Consider the following 20,179-nt stretch of genomic DNA (forward strand, 5'->3'; position numbering starts at 1 on the left):
AGAGGAGATTGGAAAGTATAAAAAGACAATTTGCTTGTTTAAAAAATTAAAAGGCTTAATACATAGTTCATGCATGAGACAACAGATTAGAGACCAATGAATAAATGTAAGCTAAATAGGATAAAGCTTTTACATTAAGCCTCAGGATTGTCAGATTTAATGGGTCTAAAATGGATTTAGAATGGATCTAGAAAATTATGATTTTTACCTTTTGCTATTGTTTTTCCATTCTGGTGCCTCTTTATATCTCTTTTGCAGTTAGTTTTTTTTCTTTGAGGTATTTTATTTATCACGTTGAATTTTTCCTTAAATATTCTTGTTCTTCTTTTATACAGCAAAATAGAACTTTATGATTTTGATTTTCAAGTTTTTTTATATGTGTCAGTTATGATTGTTTGGCTTCATATAACAGAAAAAAATATAACAGGACTTAAGTTCTTTGGAATATAAATTATTGTCTGTTTGATCATGTGTGTGTACCCTCAGTATCTTAAAATGTACCTGGCACACAGTAGGTACTTTCAATATATATTTGAATGAATGAATGAAAGAATGAATGGTGAGAAGTCTGGTATGGTGGCCCCAAAGATGCTCAATTCCTGCTAGCTCTATGGTAATGCCCCTGTGCTCATGGTTCAAGATGGATTTTAGAACCAAGATGTGATAGCATGCCTACTCCCTTTAAGGAGAATTCCCAATGACCTGTATTATACTTTACCTCTTATTCACTTAGTCATGTGGCCAGACTGAGCTGCAAAGGCGTCTGGGAAATGTTGTCCCTTAACTCTGCTGTAATGTGTCCATTAAAAGATTGGGTTCCTTTAATGAAAAGAGGAAAAGATTGGATTAAAGGAGGCAGCTAGGACTCTTTCACACATATCATTTTTCTTGTCCCATTAAAATCCTTGTTAAGAAAGTAGTTCCTTTGAGAGTGGTAGTATACCCTTGTCAGTGTGTACTTCCAGGGCCTAACATCATGCTTGGCTCTGAAAATATATTTTGTTTGTTTGTAGGAGAATGTGTATGTATATTATTTTATTATTAGTGATGATTGGTGGCTGTTTTTCCCTGAATAAATGTTGATCATATTGGCAAAAAAAAAAAATCCTTGTTAAGGTAGATGATGTTATAGCTCCGTATTGTTATTTATGAAACTAAAATTCAGATTGGTTATGTAACTGTTTTAGAGTTTACAACATTTTTTGAAATGAGGATGCTATGATCTTTATTGCATCATGCTGTCTCCCTTTTAGCAGTAATGGCGACATAGTAAATCTGTGCAGAAAGTCTCTTGATGTTTTCATTTTTATAAACAGGTCTGGTAAGATATATTCCAATGTGGTGATGTGGTGGTCTGCCTCCATGAAGGGGTTACAAATGATTTTTGTTTGTTATGTACTCATTAACCTAATTTGATTTAACTTCTATTGCTTCTGTAATGAAAGACACTAAATTTTTTCAAATTTCTAGATTAGATGAGGACTGGCATGGCATATTTGTCCCTCTTGTGAGCTGCAACATGTCGCTTCTAAACGTTCCTCTCAGTCAAAGCTGCTGCTTTATTCTGCATGTACAGAAAATAATGCCTTTTATATCATAGATAGTATCATAGATAGTAATGGCCATTGCATTCTGTGGGCCTTAGTAGTCATTGAAAAACAAAGTGTGAACGCCAAATAGGGTTGACTAAGTAGTGAACCTTGTAATGAATTTTCGTAGTATTGAAGAGTTTTAATATTAATAATTTTAATATTATTAAGAATAAGCCAGATCATGAAATGTGTGTCGGTGACTTTTTTCCACTTAGGACATTGAGTCTTTGATGTCTGAGGGTAACAAATCTCGTACCGTTGCTGCCACCAACATGAATGAGGAGAGCAGTCGGTCCCATGCAGTCTTCAAAATTACACTCACACATACTTTGTACGATGTGAAGTCTGGGGTAGGTATTCAGCTAATGTTATAGCTCTTTTTTAAAAAAAGTGGGTCATGGTTTATCTTACTCCCTTCAGGTGTTAAATGACGTAAAGCCCTAGCCGGACATGTGTATCAATTAGGACACAGGGCAAGAAACAGAAGCCACACTAGGTGAACAGAAAGAGATTTAAAGGAGGGGTTTGGGTGATTACATAGTTGTTGGAACACCCGAGGAGGAATGAGTTCTAGACTGAATCTCTAGGAATAACTCCCATAGCCACGCAGATCTTACCGACCAGGAGCTGCTACCGCTGCAGTTTGAACCATAAGTCCCAGGAACGCCCCATAGCTATGATCCAGGACACCAGAAGTTGGTGCAGCTGCCTCTTAGCACCTTGGAAGCTGCAGAGAGTGTGTCCCTACAAGGGACACTCTTGTAGAAAACCTTATACTTCACTATCCTGCTTGCCATCAGAAAAACCCAAAACGGGGTAAAGGGATGGCCTTCGCTTTACTTCTGCTTCCCAAATCTTAAGCAAGTGTATCTGATTGACAGACCCTAAGTCACATCCTGAACCCTGGCCTGCAAGGAAGCCTGAGAAACTAAAGGAAGGTAGAACAGAAGTTATGCAAGCTCATGGTCCAGAGTCTCTGTCACAGCATTTTTTGAGCTTTAAGCTATGATGGCTAATGGTATAAGCTAATGTTAATACTCTAGGTGATTCAGTAGAGATGTTTTTGAAATATTACCTTCTACTAAGCAGCTAAATATTAGAAGAATAAATTGCACTAGGGGAATAATGCCATATGCTTGCTAGAGTTATAGAATAGTTTTTTGAGTATTTAGTTTTGAAGCTTCTAAGAGTAAACAGAGCCAGAGATGTGTATGTGTGTACACACTGAAAGCTTCTCTGGTGCCTCATACATTTATGTTTCCCTCTTACTTTTAATATGAACTTCACATATTTTATTTTGATGCCTACCCCCAGTGAGTCATTTTCAAATCCCAGAAGCTAAAATAATCACCCTGGCAAAGTGTTATATTTTGGCAAGATTTTCATTTGCTGAAAGCATATTTTTCTTCGTTTACCATCACAGCAAGATTAGTGTAACAACAAAAAGTTCTTTGTTTCCTAGTTCCTTTTCAGCATAAAACAAAAAACATACTAAAGACATTTTTTTTTAAAACCAAATGTATTTTTGATTTGGAAAGCTGGATATCTTTTTGTTACCGACATGTTTATGGAAATAACTATAAATGTATATTTTAAAGGAAAGTTTTAAAAAATGATCTAGTCTATAGATTTTGGCATTGTTTTCCCACATTTCTTATATTGCTGCTGAAGTATTAAAATATGTTAGATGTTAAGGAACATTTTGATAAAGGAAAATATCAGTATGTGTGTGTATATATATATATAATATATTAACTAGAAAAAATATGTAAATTTAATACCTGGAATTATGAAATAAGGGAATTATTATATATGAATAATATGAAAAATTTTAGAAAGTGTTGAGTTTTTAAGGGATCCTTCTGTTTATGAAAATTAGATTAATGGTTTTTTTTGCATCAGTAAGAAATTGTAAATATTTTTCCTTAGAATTATTGGTAAATATTCATGAAGTTTTAAGCATAGTTTCAAATTCTATTAAAATTTATATCTTATAAGTGTTTTTGTATACTCCCCTCAAGAAAATTTTATTGGGTTCCCTTCAAAATATCCCATTTTGGAAGGGCACTGTTTTTCTGAAATAACTTTCACTCTGTCTGGATTAGTAGAGGTGTGTATAATTTTGTATCTACAGTTTTGTATCTAGATTGTACAATTTTCTTACGCTGTTTTATAGCAGCACAAACTCATTTTGAAATAACAGTGAAGAACTCCTTAATAAAGAGTTTCTATAATCTCATTCTGTAGAGATGGAGTCATCGCTTTTGGTATTCTTTAACTGTGTATTAGTATTTATCCATTTACTTTCTAGACATCTGGAGAGAAAGTGGGCAAACTGAGCTTGGTCGATTTAGCCGGCAGTGAGCGAGCAACAAAAACTGGAGCTGCCGGTGACAGGTTGAAGGAGGGGAGCAACATCAACAAGTAAGTTGTTCAGAAGCTTACTTTTATTGCTTTCTTGATTCATAGCCAAATAGGGGAACTTCTGTGGTTATTAAAAGAATAAGATTCTGGACAGATTCAAAGTACGAATAGATCTTTCAGAGTTTTTTTCAGATGTATATATATTTTTATGGGCCCAAGCCTATTGTATGTTTTGATGAGATGTCTGATGGGGCTGAGGAGCGCAGACCCAGTCAAGTCAGAGGTTTCTCAAGAGCAACGTCATTGAGATGTGGGGCCTGGCAAGTCTTTGTCCCTGGGAGTGGTCCTGGCATTCTACGATGTTTGGGGGCATTCCTTGCCTCTCCCCACTAAGGGGCGTTAGTATCTGCCACCTCTGTCCCCCACTCTCAGTAATGACAACCCACATTATCTCCAGACATTGCTAGCTGCTCCCTGTCAGGGCACAGTCACCTCCAGTGGAAAAGCGCTGGTTGGAGCTACAGAAAAGAACAAAGAGAATCAGTCTATCAGCGTCTAGCTGGTGATCTTGACCTGGGTGTCGCTGTCTGAACAAACAACAACCTGGATACGAGCCACATCGGCTTTCCCTTTACAACTCCTGTGGTGCTTATTTGTTCCAAAAAGCTAGGGCTTTATGAAGTCATGTTCTGTTCACCAATTCCTTCATGTGGTTATATTTTCTACCTCAAGCTACATTATTAGCTCCTGTGGGCAGGGATATTTTCTATCCCCGTGGCTCCCAGAAGGACACATAGTGAGGTAACGAGTCATCAGTAACCACCTGAAGATCATAGAGCACCATCATCCACATGCTATGCTATTACCGAATGCTGACATATATATGTACATATATGTCATATATATGTACTATATATAACATATAATATATGTAATATAATACATATGTATTGTATATATAGAATTTTTTTTGCCTTGTACTATGTTTTAATTAATTGTATTGTTTTTGTGGCTTCCCTCACAAAGTGATAACCCCCCCCGCCCCCAATCTATTGCCCCTGTGAGATCGCATGTGGCTGTTACAATTCCATTGACTCTGTTCCCTATGCTGTACTCCATATTCTGTGACTGTATAAATATTAAATTATAGTTGACATACAATATTATTCTGCTTCAGCTTCAGGTGTACAGAGCAGTGGTCAGGCATCTACACCATCCATGAAGTGGTCTCCCTAATAAGACATGTGTGGCTTCCTTTCTTAAAGATATGTGGTGTTTGTGTCGATATTTTGACCCAGAGGTTTACAGCTCACATTTTTATTTACAAAAATGAAAAAAAAAATAACTGAGCTAAGCAATTTTATTGCTTACACTAGTAGTAGAGCGATAGCAGCTTTTAGAGTTTGTGTTTTTAAACAGAGCAGCAAAATGCTGACAACAGTGCTGTTTTCATGCAGGTACAAAGGCATCTGGATGTTTCAGTCTTTGTGCTGAAACGTGACATTTGATATACTGAGGCTTTTATGATCCTCACGGTTGTTTTGTCACGCAGGTCCCTCACAACCCTCGGTCTGGTTATCTCAGCCCTAGCAGATCAGAGTGCTGGCAAAAACAAGAATAAATTTGTTCCATATCGTGACTCAGTTCTCACTTGGCTGCTCAAAGTAAGTTATTTTTTCCCCGTCCTCTTGGTGGTTGGCAATAGGGAGAATAACGAGGAGAATATTAGTCCCTCCCAGTTATCTTCTTCTCCATCAGTGTTCAATTTTATGTAATCATTAGGCTCTTATATGATAATCATAATTCTAATTGCTTAAGCATAGGTTTCTTCCTAATTCACCAGAACCTGGAAGCAGTGGGAGTTTTGGGCACTCCGTATTGCACAATTGCCTCTGAGATGTTTGGGAAGTAGAAAAATGACCTAGTGCTAATCTAACAGCTGTGTGAATCATGGAGAAGGAGTTTCTACTGTCTTACAGACTCCTTTCGTTTGACTGGCATTTTGGACCTTGTTTTTCTATTTAACTTCAAGACTGCTCATGATATTTTGATTTGCTTTCATCTTTTTATAGATGTTAAGATACAGAGTAAATCACATAGCCATTCATTGGTTGGTTCGGTAAATAAGAGAAATGCAAATGAGAAAGAAAAAAAAAACTTTGTGAAGTGCTGTGAGGAGAACATAAAGAAATGTAAGACATTCTTTGCCCTCTTAATTGCTCAGAATCTAGTAAGGGAGACACAGTAAATACACACATATTATGACATGAGTTAGCGATTCCATGGGACAGGTAGTAATAACGTGTAATAGGAGTTTGGGGAAAAGAGAGACTTCCCAGGTTTCTTCTAGTTCTCGAGGTTCCTTTTAGCCTTGGTGAATTGCATATTGGTCTGGGAATGAGAGGATAAAAATCTCATGATAGTTGAACTCTTTACAGAGTGGCCAACCTGGAACAAAATATTTTCCTGATAACTGTTTTCTATTTTTTTAAATGAAGAAATAATTTTATGAGCCCCATTTAGTCTTGTGAGGTTTTTTTTTCTCATTGATGAAGAATGTATTGAACACCTGTTATTCACTGTGCTAGGGGTTGAGAATATGAAGATGAGTTAAACACAAGCCTTTAAGTAGCGTTAGTAGAAGACCCAACTTTGGCTTACTCCACGGCTTCTTTAGAGAACTGTGTTTGTAAAGGGAATAGGATTTTCTTCTAGTTTCTACACCCTCTCAAAGGGTCACTGGTATTCAAGTTTACTTTCCAAAACTGTACACCATTTGGACATGCTTTATTAAATGTAATTTGACCAAAATGCAGTAAAATTGACATGTAAAACAAAAGGATAAACAATTTCATAATTAAAAACCACTTCGAATAACGCTTGAATGAAAGGGATATTACAAAACATTTCACTACTGAGGAAATAATTCTACTGGTCTTCATGTGTTATTAACCTTGAAATCTCGTTTATTTAATTTCCAGAAGAAATCTTAATAAGATACTTATTTCCCCCTCACTTTCCACAGAAACATTTCCTGATCATTCATGAGTATTCCCTGGATATGACTGATTTAAAAGACAGAATATTCATTGTCCTGTTGTTTCAATGTTGCTACTTTATTTAAATCAACAATGGGAAATATCTTTTGTTAAATTAATTGACATAGTTAAAATGGCCTAGGTAATTATTCAGTGGCCATTCCATGGCTAAAGGCCGTGAGGACTTGTTTGAGGAGAATCTGGTACCATAAATGGTTCACGTACATTATCTTATTTACTCCTGGGAAAGGTAAATGATGGTATTCCCATTTTACAGATGAGAAAATAGAGTCAGAAACAAAATCGGAATCCAGGGCCCTCTTCGCTGCCATCTTTTTTTGCTTAGGCTATACTGTTATCAAAGGTTACTTTTCATTAGAAGGAGAAGCACTTGATTGTTATCAAACATTGATAGAAACTATTGAAAAAACTTCAACTTGAAGAACAAAACTAACAATGTTTTTAAAAAGTTCAGTTTATCTTCTGTTTAGTATGATTAGGTTATAATTGTAAATTTCGTATGTTAATTCTTAGGGTAGAAAAATGAATACTTTCCTTGATTTTTGACATTTTTTTCTTAAAAACTATGTGATCTTCTTTATTATGTTTGACTTTTGCAGTAAGATTATAAGTAGGAGCGTTTATGCAAAACATATTTCAGGGTTTTAACAGTTTTCCCAAAGGCCTCTTGGAATCCATTGATATGCAGATCATTTTCCTTTGAAGTGGATTTTATGTCTCTGTTAGTTTTTCCTGGTTCTCAATTCGCCTACCTCCCTAATCCTTGTTCCGCTTGGTATGATTCTGGTATTCTCCAACGTAATTTAAATAGTACTCATAAAATTGCTCATCCTCTATAAGATCTGCAATTTCTTTTAAAAGTTTATTTATTTATTTTTGCCTTGTATTTGCTTTATACTTATGTTTTGCTATTGAAGTTTATAACACCTGAGAGTTGGAGAAACATTGATACACTTGGTGGGGCATAGATAGGAGTGTTTTTCTCTCAGGGAAGGTTGAGTGGTCAGTGGGGAAGTATTTCGTATTAAGAAGATTTTTGCCTTTCTGTGTACCCTTCTAAACATGGGTCTCTTAAGATCAAGTAACTTCTGGTAACAGATGCTCCAATGATGATCATCTTTCGAATTCATCCACTTTTTCCCATTCTTATTGCCACTTACATAATAAAGGCAACTTTCATCTCTCGTTTGGATGATGAAAACCTCTCCCTCGAGCTTTCTTAGTCCATTCCATTCTTTATAATTAGGTTGCAATAGCTTTCTAAATTAATACTCTTCATAAACTTCAATCTCTTCAATAACTCTCCAGGAGCCCTGAAGATAAAGTCCAAATTCTTCAATAACTTATAGTTTACTAGGCCCTTTGTAATCAGACCCCTCCCTACTGCTCGTTCATCTTTTGCTCTTGGTATCATCAGTTCTAGCTAAGTGACTCTGTTTGGAACATTCTTCCTCCTCTCTTCAATCTTCTACTTCCCTCCTCCTCCCCTTTACCTGGGTAATGCTTATTCATCTTAAGGTCTCAAATGTCACTTTCTCTGGGAGTCTTCCCTAACTTTTCAAGACCAATCTTTTGCCCTGTTGTGCAAACAAGGAGTTGAATGAATGAATGAATGAATGAATGAATGAATGAATGAATAATTGCTCTGAACTAGCATTATGACCTCTGGTAAGTCTGTCAATCTTCCTAGGTCTCAATTTCTCGGTCTGTAAAATGAAATAATTTGATTAAATGGCTTCAAAGTGTTCTTTCAGCTTGAAAAAAATTCTGACTTCCCCAAATTAAATTTCTTTCCTAAATCCATTTAATTTGCAGTTGCTACATTACAAACAAAGCTCGCTGATTTGTCTAATTAAACAATTAAAGAGTAAACAAGAAGCTTTATACTTTCTCCTTGAATGAGTGCCAGGTCTTTTGTTGCCATTTCCTTTTCGCTAATGGCCTGAGGCCATTTATGAATACAAGCAGTACTGTTGTTGCTCACGCACAAGGGCTTTTAACATACCAAGTATTTGTTGTTTGCCAGGTTTCCTTTTCTCAGCACAAATTGAAGCACAATGTGTATGCTTTTCTCCTTTGGTACTTATTGTTACATATCCCCCTCTACCCAGTAGCATTTGCTGCTCATGTGGGCTAACAGAATGCAGTGGTTCTTGAAGGGCAGCACTCCTGAATTGCAGTCTGAGATGTAATTCCTCTGATCTTTCTATATGGCACTGGAATTCCATTAATGTGCATGGAATTCTCCTTGACATTTTCCTGGAAGTTGCCAAAGCTGGCCACCAACAATGTGAGATAGAAGCAAGCAATCATACAGGCTTTGCAGAAGTCAGGCTTTGTAGTTGTTTCCGAAAGCCCAGATCACTTATATTTCCTTACCTTTTCTGCGTGAAAGTATATTTCCTTCAAAGATTTATTAGCTATGTTTTCTGTGGAAAAGCCCATTTTCAGTAATGGATAAATACATGGTCATATTGTCTGTGATGATGTGGAACTGTTAGGTATACCTAGGGAATAATCTTGTTTCTGGCACTTGGGCAAAATAATTTGGAAAGATGTCAGGTCACCTGACTTATTCCTCAGGTCTGAACTCTCTGTGTGTTGCCAAGTGTTGTTTTGTTACTATGTTACTGTGGGTAGCTGTGGGGGAGTAGAAGTCATATTGGACTTGAAAGCAAAATACAACTAGACTAGAATATTGTTCAGTTTACTAGTTCTGGATCTTTCGGCAAGGTATTGAACCTTTTTTGTCAGAACAAACCTCTGTCTTCTTCATCAGTAAGATGCCGATACTGATAATCCAATTCACAAAAGGCCGAGGACTAAATAAAGTCTACGCACGAAGATTGTATAAATCACAGGTTGCTCAAAACGAATTTTAGGTATATTGAGATTGGAAAAAGTTAATACCTTCAAAAGTAAGAATTTTATATTGGTTAATGCTACCCAAAGGTAATGTTGGCTTTCCTGTAACCTAGGGAGTTACCTATTACAGGCCTGTTTGAGTATTCTCTCTAATCTTGAGAATCTGTAATTCAGTGATATTCTGTTACTGAAAGAGGGTACTTAATCTATTCTTTGGGGTAATTCCACTCATCCTGGGATGGTATATTAGTGTATTAGTAGTTATATATTGCTGTGTAACAGATTACTCCTAAACCTTAACAGTTGGAAATGACAATCATTTATTATCTCACAGCTTCTAAGGGTCAGGCTTCTGGGTGTGGCCTAACTAAGTGGTTCTGGCTGGGATGTTTCATGGGCTGCCATCAAAGTGTCATCAGGGGCTGCAGTCATCTCAAGGCTTATGGGTTTGGATCTGCTCTGCTTACCGAAGTGGTTGTTGGCAGGTGTCAGAAGATCTGTTTCCAAACTCACTCCTGTGGTCCCTTCACAGGAACAGCTCACCTCATGGCATTGGTTTCCCCCAGAGTGAGAGAAATACCATGACAGAAGCCACAGTCATTTTATAACCTAATCTCAGAAGGACATGCCATCACTTCTGCTGTGTTCTATTCCTTAGCAGCAAATCAAGAAGTCCTGCCCACACTCAATGGAAGGGCATGACACAGGGCTTGACTACCAGGAGGTGGGGTCACTGGGGGCCAGCTGAGAGGCTGCCTGCCACAGCTGTTGTATGGTGAAGTGGAGTGGGGGTAGACTTAGTTTCCCAAGTCTAGTGTAATTCTGAATTATAGCTAGTTATTTTTAATGTTCTCAAGTGAAGTCGTTGTTTGAATTTGTTGGAGCCTGTTCTCAAGCCCATTTCACTGTACTTACCAGTTTTAGTATAAGGAAAGTAGTAACTTTTTTTCAGCACCCTTCTCTGGACTGTAGAAGTGGTTGTGTGGAACATGAAGCCTGTTTTTGTTTTTGAAGTGCTATCAGAGGGAATAAAATGAAGTACCTTCAATGGATCTTTTGTTTTATAAGACTGTAATTGTACCTTTTTGTTTTTAAAGAATTTGCAAGGTGCTTGACAGCTTGTAACAATAACACTTTCTGAGCCACTGTTTAGGCTTCTCAGAGATTCCAGGTACATGGTGTTATAGATTGTAGGTAATTACTCTTTGATCAGATAACAAATAATATCACAGTTGTTCAGTTCTTCCAAGGAAAATTTTATGAACATTTAAGAAATCATTCTTTTTTATTCTGAGTAGTCTGCTGACTTATCGTACCATGTTGCCTGTTGAAAGAGCACAAATTGACTTAGAATTAATTTTTATTAAACTAAAATAAATGTAGACTTCATTGTATTTTCCTGTCCTTTCTCAAAAACCATCATTCCCTTTTACACAAGAAGCTTGGCAGAGAAGAAAGAGCATGGGATTGGGAGTCAGTGTACCTGTATTTTAGTCCAGATTTTGTCCTTCAATATCTGTATGACCTTGGGATGTTAGCTCACCATTTCTAACTTCAATTTTCTCATGTCATGTTTCCTTCCACCTTTACATTTCTGCTCAATTTCTCTTCTCCTCTAGGACAGTCTCGGGGGTAACAGTAAGACGGCCATGGTGGCTACTGTGAGTCCGGCCGCTGATAACTATGACGAGACGCTTTCCACGCTGCGGTACGCAGATCGCGCCAAGAACATTGTGAACCACGCCGTGGTCAATGAGGATCCCAATGCGCGAATTATCCGGGATCTCCGGGAAGAAGTGGAAAAACTCCGAGACCAGCTAACCAAAGCAGAGGTACAGGCAAAGCACAGTGTCTGTTTATGGGCCGAGGAAAATGTGGTAACTCTAGAACTTGAATTTTCTTCCCCTCAGCCAGAAGTGATGAGCACTCCACTCAGAATTTTTGAATTTCCCATAGGAAGAGAAATTTGAGATGAGTAATAAAGGGAGATAGAATGTCGTAGTTGAAATGTAGAGCGTTTTGACAGGTATTTATGTATTGAATAAGAGGAGAGGATAAAGGGCATTGAGAGAATATTTCTTTCCACAGTGTAGGCAGCAGACGAGAGAAGAGGTATAATAGAACAAGGGAGAGGAAAAGAGAGAGGCTTGAAACAGAATGTGTGTAATTTAATTTTAGTGCAGAAAATGGTGGAGGGTGGGTATAGACTGATTGGCGGAGGAATCAAACAGGTTTTTGTTGTATCATTTGTTCACTGGCTGAAGTCAGAATGCAAATCTTAAGGTCTGTCACACCATAATAATCTATTTTTTCCATGATGTGGGTTAATTATGTTTGTAGGAAAAATATTTTATAACCGAAGTACCCACCTATTTAGTGGTACTCTATTTCCACTGTTCTTGAACATTTTATAATGTATGATATTTCTGTTCCATTACTGACTTGAAACCTGCACAATTCTAACCTACAGCTGAATGTTCATCCTCTTGTTAAAAGAGGAATAAAATATCAGATTTGGGATCCCTGCTTTAATTAGCATTTCTGTTCCTACAGTTTTCCCGCACTGTGGGACTCTTTCCTGGGGATGGAACCATAGCCCTCTTTGTCAGAACATGTTTTCTGGTAGCAAATGGGTAAAACACATGGTCAAAACTGTTGCCTTGATCGTATTTTTACCATTTGAATCTTACCCTATTTGTATAGGAATAATTTTACAATTCATCAAGATTCTTTGAAATTTTGTTTCTGTGTTCCTGTTGTTAACACCATCCAGTTTGCAACATGTGCACCTTTAGTCCGTATGCCCTTGAATAAATAAAGACATCGATAATCATCAATAAAGACTTGCATGAATCATGTGGAGGAATCTAGACATATGACCTCCTGGGGTTTTAAAAATAAGCCCTTGATAGTTTGAACTATCTTTACAATAACAATAGGTTGGGGGAAAAGGAAAAAGTGACGTTTTCCATTCAAACCCATGTTAGATGACTGGATGAGTTTGTGGGACTCACATAGTCGGATGCTGTGTGTCAGTGACAGTCAGTTATGTCTGAGGTGGATCAGAGACCTCAGCGAGCCTGAGAGCCGAGAGGAGGCAGGTTGTAACTTTTGTCCTCCTGGATTTATCTAATTCTTTTGTCAGGGCATCGTACAGACATTTCATGAATTAAACATTTTGCTTATAGGCAATGAAATCTCCAGAGCTAAAAGACCGGCTGGAAGAGTCAGAGAAGCTAATCCAGGAAATGACTGTGACCTGGGAGGAGAAATTAAGGAAGACTGAGGAGGTTGCTCAGGTTGGTGCTTCCTGATGAAGGCGAGAAACCTCGGGGCGGTCCCTGCAGTGGGACTAACTCATGGTGTTTCTGGTTCCTTGTTTGATTTTCAGCTTCGAAGATGGTAAATCTAGCACCATTAATAACTTGCAGGATAAAATAAGACATAATTAATTGTTAATTATGTTAGAAATAATTTTTTAGGGTTGTGAAAAGTTTTTTTAATGCAATAACTGTTTTGTAGCCTCTGGTTCTGAACACCAAATTCTATTAAGTGCTTTGTAGACCTAAGGAACTTTCCCAAACCACAAAATTATTAGTAGTAGCTATTAGGCTATGAGATTCTTGCTTGCATGTGACAACTCAGTAAAAGTAATACGAAATACCTAAATCTGAGGTAGCCGTCTCTCTCTCATTTTTAGAACACTTAATATAGAGTTTTTAAATCTTACAGTGGGACCATTAGCCTTGGACAGAATACTAAAACGTCCAACTGTCTCCGTAATAAAAGACTTACACAGTGGCTTTCAGCCTCTGTTTTAGAAACATGGTAATGTGGAGTCCAGTACCCCGTCAAGCAGTCTTTTCATGATTGGACAACTCTAATAGTAGCTGGTTAATAGAACTCTTTCATTCTTTCATTTCTGCTCACTGGCCTTAGTTTGTTCTTCCAAAGCTAAGAGAGTAAGTGTCCCACTTGTATGTAGTAACTAATAATAACAATAATATCCAGTATTTATTGGATATACATATGTATTGGGCCCTGTGTTAAACACTTTTAAATACAGTATTTTATTTAATCCTCCAATAGCCCTCTGAGACTATTATTACCCAGGTTTTTAAAGTCACTGATGCCTCTTCCTTTCCTTTTTTAAAGGTAAAAATATCTAGTGTTTTCACCTGTCCCCGATATGAGCAAATATATAGAACTTGCTACTGCTTCTGTCACCCGGTAGATTCCATCTTTAAGTGTGCTTTCCAGAACCAGTCTGTACCTCAGATGTTGTAGCACAGGACTACTGTTATGTAGCATAAAGTGGATGTTATACCGGGGGTGCCAAAAAAATGGATACAAGTGGACACTTTGGTCAACGTGGCTCAAGCAGTAGTTCGCAGTAATCAGAAGTGTCTGGACGCTGAGGGTAACCACTCTGAGCACCTCTTGTAATTGCAGAAGTGAAATGTGACTTATATTCATCTTTTCTTATCAGTATATATTATTATAATTTTAATGCAGTTTTCCTTTCTTGTAAAGTGTATACATTTTTTTGGCATCCTCTGTATTTATATCAGTAAAGAGTAGGATTGAAGTCGATTTTTAAACACTAATTATAGCCAATTTTAAAATTGGTAAGAGTATAACCGCATGTTCCCATCATCACCAGGTTTCATTAAAAACATAGCAGCAATCTTGTCTTATCTGTATCCCCCCACTGGGTTATTTTAAAGCATATCCCCCAAATTACAGAGAAGAGAATACACCAATGTATAAACTTTACTTCTTATAACATATTTCACTTTCTGTTTTTCATAAATTATAAAAACTAGTTGTCCAATTGGGAACTAATTTGTGTGAACTTTTGGAGCTACTCCGAAGGTGAAACATTGACTTTGAAGTGCTCTTGTACTTGGGTTGCTTTGCTGATACAAAGCAGGGGAGGTCTAAGTGAGATCGCAGAGCTAGTGAATCTTATCTTGAGCATCTTTCCTTACCTAACTGTTCTCTCCCTTTCTCACGTGTCCCTTTTGGGGACTGAGCCTGATCTTATCTGACACCTCATTCAGTACCTTATCTCTCCAAGCCCCCAGGCTTCAATGCTGCTGAGCTTTCTTCTTCTCTCTCACTGCGCAAGACCTGGTCAGTTGATGGTTGACCTCTTTCCAAAATAGACCAGTGTTTCCCAAAATGTATTTCAGGCAGGAGAGCCAGAAATTGTTAAGAAAGCCTTCTGGGGGAAACAAATGGTTTATGTTCAGGTAACTTTGGGAACATTTGGGTGAACTAAGTTCAATGGATTACTTTTTTGAAGGACTTTTCACATTATTTTTGGGGGTTCCATTCCAAGGCATGCAGGCTCTCCGTAAGGCCTCTAGCTCTGTGGCATTTTCCTCTAGTAGGCCAGCCCCCCACAGACCAAACCTGCCACAGAATTCCTGTGGAAACTATCTGTGCCCTTTTCACCCTTAAGTTATGTAGTAGTTTACTGTTGTTCAGTTTTTCATGTATAGTTTTATTAATGACTGTAAGATCCTCAGAAAAAAAGGCTATATCTTTTTGTTTTTAAAGTGTGTGTTCAGTAATATATTCAAGTAAATGAACAGAACTCAAGTTGACTAATTTCTAAGCCCTGTGCCATATCTACAATATCAAATTGTCTCCTTTTTTCGTCTTTTCTAGTCTCATTAAGAAACGCACACTGAAGTGAAATCAAACCCTTGACATAGCTCAGGGTTTGGGAAATATGCCTTTGGGCAAAACCCGGTCTGCCACTTTCTTTTTTTTAAATTAGAATTTATTGGGGTGACAATGGTTAGTAACATTATATAGGTTTCAAGTGCACAATTCTGTAATACAGCATCTATATATCACATTGTGTATTCACCACCCAGAGTCAGCTATCATCAACAAAACAAATGATAACAAGTGTTAAAGAGGTGGTCTGCCCCTTTCAATTTTTTTGTTGTTTCCAAGGTGAGAATTAATAGTCAGAATACAAGTGTAAGTAGAAGAAACTGTTGTATTACAAAAGTAGTATTTACTTATAGAAAATATAGAAAGATTATTACAAAGAAAATTTATATTAACTGGGATCCAATCATCCAGAAAAAACTACTGTTTATATCTTTGTGCTTTCTTCCAGGTTTTTCCAGTGCACAAATTGATATACTATAGTCTTTTTTCATTTAATAGTACTTCATGAGCTAGTTTACAAACAAACAAACAAAAAACATTTTTATAGAGAAATGTGTCTTCTTGTTATTGGAGTAATTACCTATCAACATTCCTATGTAAAAGAGCCTTGCCTCAGAAAGGACTACACAAGCTACATCAGAATTGCTTTCCTCATTTTAGGAACATGGTTCTGTATTAAGGATAATCATTTCTTAGAACTGAATGCTTGAAAACTCTAATGTGTATTGTTAAAATACTCAAAACTTCTGAAAGAACCCAATAGTGTTTTTTGTTAGAAGAAAGACTTGATTCAAATACCCAGAACCAAAATGTCCCCTTCCTCACTTTTATAATAGGATACCTCTAGGTTAGATGTATTGACCGAGTTGCAGTGGCCATATAAATTAGGGTGCTATCCCTAGAAATAGCAAAATTCTGAGGCTGTAATTTAATTATACTGCTCATTTACTGTGTGGCCCTAGTTAAATGACTCAGCGTGTCTTGTCTTTCAGAATCAAAGGTCTTTGGTGTCTGTAACTCATTCCTACGTGCTGTTTGTACATAGTCAGACACCCTGTTCTGTCCCAGTCCATATACCTTAATCACAGAGCGTCGGTTGCAGGGTTCCCATGTATCCCCCTATATGCATGCGTTCATACATGGTATGCATTCAGAGCTAGTAGGCACACAAAAAGAGAGGTTCATATCCTTATGAAAATAGTACTTGAATGCATATGCAAGTTTTATTTTGATGAATTTATAAGACCAACATTTTGAGTGCTCACTGTGTCGTATGCATTGTGCTAAGTGCCAGGAGTACACAGTGGATAGAGAGGGTCCATTTCCTCATAGAGAGAAGGGCAAGTAAACAGTTACCAAGTGTGAGAACAAGTTTGCTCCAATAGAAAAAAACAGGAGTAAAATCTTGAACAGGAGAGCAGTCTTGACACTTTGAGCGACCTGGAAGATGTTTCATGTAACTGCAGTACAGTCTCAGGGGCAGGAGCGACAAGATGTGGCAATAGGGAGCAAGTGGGCCAGATTGAAGGGCCCTGAGAACTTTGTTGAGGGAGTGGGACCTTAATGCAGGCTGGGGAGTCACTGAGGAGATCAAGCAGAAGAGTGTACTGAAAACTTGGCTTTTTAGAAACATCACAGTTGAGTAAAACACACTTTCATTTCCTCATACATACAGAATTAAATGAAAAAGATGAATTGAAGATGTTAGATATTTTTAAGAGTGAAAATTGAGAAGTCGATAATATACTTGCTTGCTATTTGTAATGGCTTTATTTTTAAAAATAAAAAAGTTTTAATTAGAATAAAATTATATAGTTTGGAAAGAGAAAAAAATGCAACAATCTGTAATACCATGTCCTAAGCTAACATATTTGAATTATAAAGTTATTCAATAATTATTCTAACGTAAGACCTTTTGTATCTCACTGCTTCAATAGCTGTGGAATGAATACTTCTTTAATACATTTACAGGAGCGACAGAAACAACTTGAGAGTCTCGGAATATCCCTTCAATCTTCTGGAATTAAAGTTGGGGATGACAAATGTTTCCTTGTTAATCTGAATGCTGATCCTGCTCTCAATGAACTTCTGGTTTACTATTTAAAGGTAAAGTATCAGGCTTTGCTACTATTTCCTGCCATGAAATAGAACTGTGTTTCACAACATTGTTTTAAAACTTAGAGAACCACTCTTACTCAAAAATAATGAATTAGCAAATTGTTTTTATTTGAATAAGCTGTAGTGTAGAAACATCTTGGGTTTCTGAAATAGTTTCCCTTTTTAAGTTTTTGGGTGATGTCATTCAACCTAGTGATATAAAAAGTGATATTCTGATATTATTTCTAACAAATTAAGTAGCTTAGCTACTATTATTTAATAGTAACTAGTAGGAAGTTAAGTAGACAACTTTAAAGCTTAAAAAATGACTTTTAAAACTAAATGATTCACTAGTTGATGAAAGCTTTTGTGGTTTATATGAAGCATGCCTTTTTGTGAGTGGTTTGTCAGCGTATGTGGAGTTAAGTAGTTAACTTTAAAGCTTAAAGAATATTAGAATAGGACTTAAATATTCTGCCTTTTTTTACTCATTAGTAGACTAAAGCTTTTGTGGTTTGTATGAAACACACCTTTTTGTGAGTGGTTTGTTAGCTTACAAGAAGAGTTATGTTCCTAGGACCACTTGATATGAAATTTGTGTTTCCACTAACTCTTAGGAAAATTAAAAAGTTTGGATTATCAACTTATAAAAAAAGAGAGAGTAAGTTACGTAGAGACTGAGAATGTCAGAGTATGGAACAGAAAGAAAAGAAATACTGACAGACATTGAGCTCTATAAACTGCAGGACCTACCAGGAAGACAGGAGACAACTTGATGAATCCTAAGACACGACATAAATTACGAGGAGCTCCCCGAACTTGTTTTTATCAAGCCCAGAGCATAAATGAATTATATAATGGACTATATGACCCTAACAGGAAGTTAGTAAATATTAGGAGGACATCCCCCCCCCCATAGGAACTATATGTGTGGGTTTTACTAAGGCGACTAGGAAAGTAAAGATAATGAGCTGGGAAAATTGGAAGCTGCTGTAAAATTAGAGAATTGTGTGGTTTCATTTCCAAAGAGACTAAAGAATTCATGGTGCATTGGCTAGTTGCCCAGTTTTTATCAAAAATATCCCAGGATAATTGCTTGGTGTAATTTTGAATACCACGTTTTATTACACTGTGCATTAAATCATGTCTTTGATACATACAGTCATGTGTGTGCTCGCAGGTATTGTGGTGTAATGGGAGGAACGCTGGAGTACGAGGGGGATGGCCTGTGTTTCTGGTCCAGTACCACTACTTCACAGATGTCTGATCTCAAGTCCTTTGCCCTCTCCCGGCTACAGATGCTTCTTCTATAAATGGAAGTTTTCTCTGTCTGGCTACCTCATGGGGTTCCTGTGAGGAGTAAGTGAGATTGGATGTAAAGAAACACTATGTAAACAGAAGCAGTGTACATATATAAAATATTTCACATACCATTTTCACATTTGATACTCTCTGTGGTACCTTATGTATCTGACCCTTGTCTTACACATCACTTACTGTGCTTCTAAACAGTGTTGGCAGCATGTGGTAGAATTTGAGCCATAGATATTCACACGTGTTAGGAGAGATGCAGTATTACAATAGGACATCAATAGTCTGCCCTTTTTATTTCTCCGAACTATGAATTCTTTTTCTTTCTGATGTGGCGAATTTCAAATTGGAACACACAAACACACACACCCAACAAGAAAAAACCTGATTTATATCTGTTCCTTAACTAAAAAGTTAAACAAAGAAACTATTTAAAGACTTTTGGAGAGTAGTCAAAATATTTCTGGTCGTCTTGTGTGGAGGTGTTGGGATTCTGTTTCAGACTGTGTGGTCAGCCCTGTTCTGGCAGAATTGGAGACAGTGTTGATTTCTTCACTGCCCAAGCTAACCCCATGACAAGAGTATTCATGACCAAGCACGTTCAAAAGGATGCTGAGCTCAGTCCAAGAACAGTTTTTGCTTCAGTAAAGTGACACCATGATGTGGGATAGAGGAATTTGGAGGCCGAGCGTTTTTCTTTTTTTCATTTCTTTGCTTTCAAATTCTCCAGTCAATTTAGATGCTGGGCAGATGACTTCACATCTCTGGATGACCTTTGACATCCCATCTGTAAAACGAGGGCACTGGATTAAGATCTCTCTAACATTCTTTCTACTCCCAATTTATATAGTTCTCTTCCAGAAAAGAATCCTCCATATATGTGTTCTGTCTAGAACTGACAGAGGCAAGGTACGGTGGCTAAACCATAAACAGAACGTAACTCCAAGGTAATTCTGCATCTAATTTGCATGTATCAGGAGTCCTTTGTTTGTATGGGTCCATATACACAAATTCCAGTTACCACAATTTCATAAATAATGTTGACACTGCCGCCACTCATGAGATGCTAGATGCTCAGCCAGAGGAGCGTAGTAAAGGTGAACGTACTGATGTAAATAGTGCAAGTGGTTGTGACGATAAGAATAAAGGTGTTTCAAGGGAGTGATAACCAGAAAACACTCAGATAAGGAACTCACCGGT

At 37.2% G+C, this 20,179-nt stretch overlaps 1 protein-coding gene across 2 annotated transcripts in view; it reads left to right on the forward strand.

Moving 5' to 3' along the window:
• KIF13B (kinesin family member 13B) overlaps nucleotides 1–20,179 on the forward strand; it is a 170,617-nt gene that overhangs the window by 60,258 nt on the left and 90,180 nt on the right. For both annotated transcript variants that reach the window (XM_074338346.2, XM_074338347.2), the window contains exons 8-13: nucleotides 1,808–1,942; nucleotides 3,904–4,016; nucleotides 5,509–5,620; nucleotides 11,500–11,712; nucleotides 13,069–13,179; nucleotides 17,543–17,677. In XM_074338346.2, coding sequence (XP_074194447.2) covers nucleotides 1,808–1,942; nucleotides 3,904–4,016; nucleotides 5,509–5,620; nucleotides 11,500–11,712; nucleotides 13,069–13,179; nucleotides 17,543–17,677 — 819 coding nt within the window. The remainder of the gene's footprint in view (nucleotides 1–1,807; nucleotides 1,943–3,903; nucleotides 4,017–5,508; nucleotides 5,621–11,499; nucleotides 11,713–13,068; nucleotides 13,180–17,542; nucleotides 17,678–20,179) is intronic.

This window comes from Rhinolophus sinicus, chromosome 15 (assembly GCF_057876585.1).
Source record: "Rhinolophus sinicus isolate RSI-liver-muscle chromosome 15, RSI-T2T, whole genome shotgun sequence".
In the NCBI taxonomy this organism is placed as follows: Eukaryota; Metazoa; Chordata; class Mammalia; order Chiroptera; family Rhinolophidae; genus Rhinolophus; species Rhinolophus sinicus.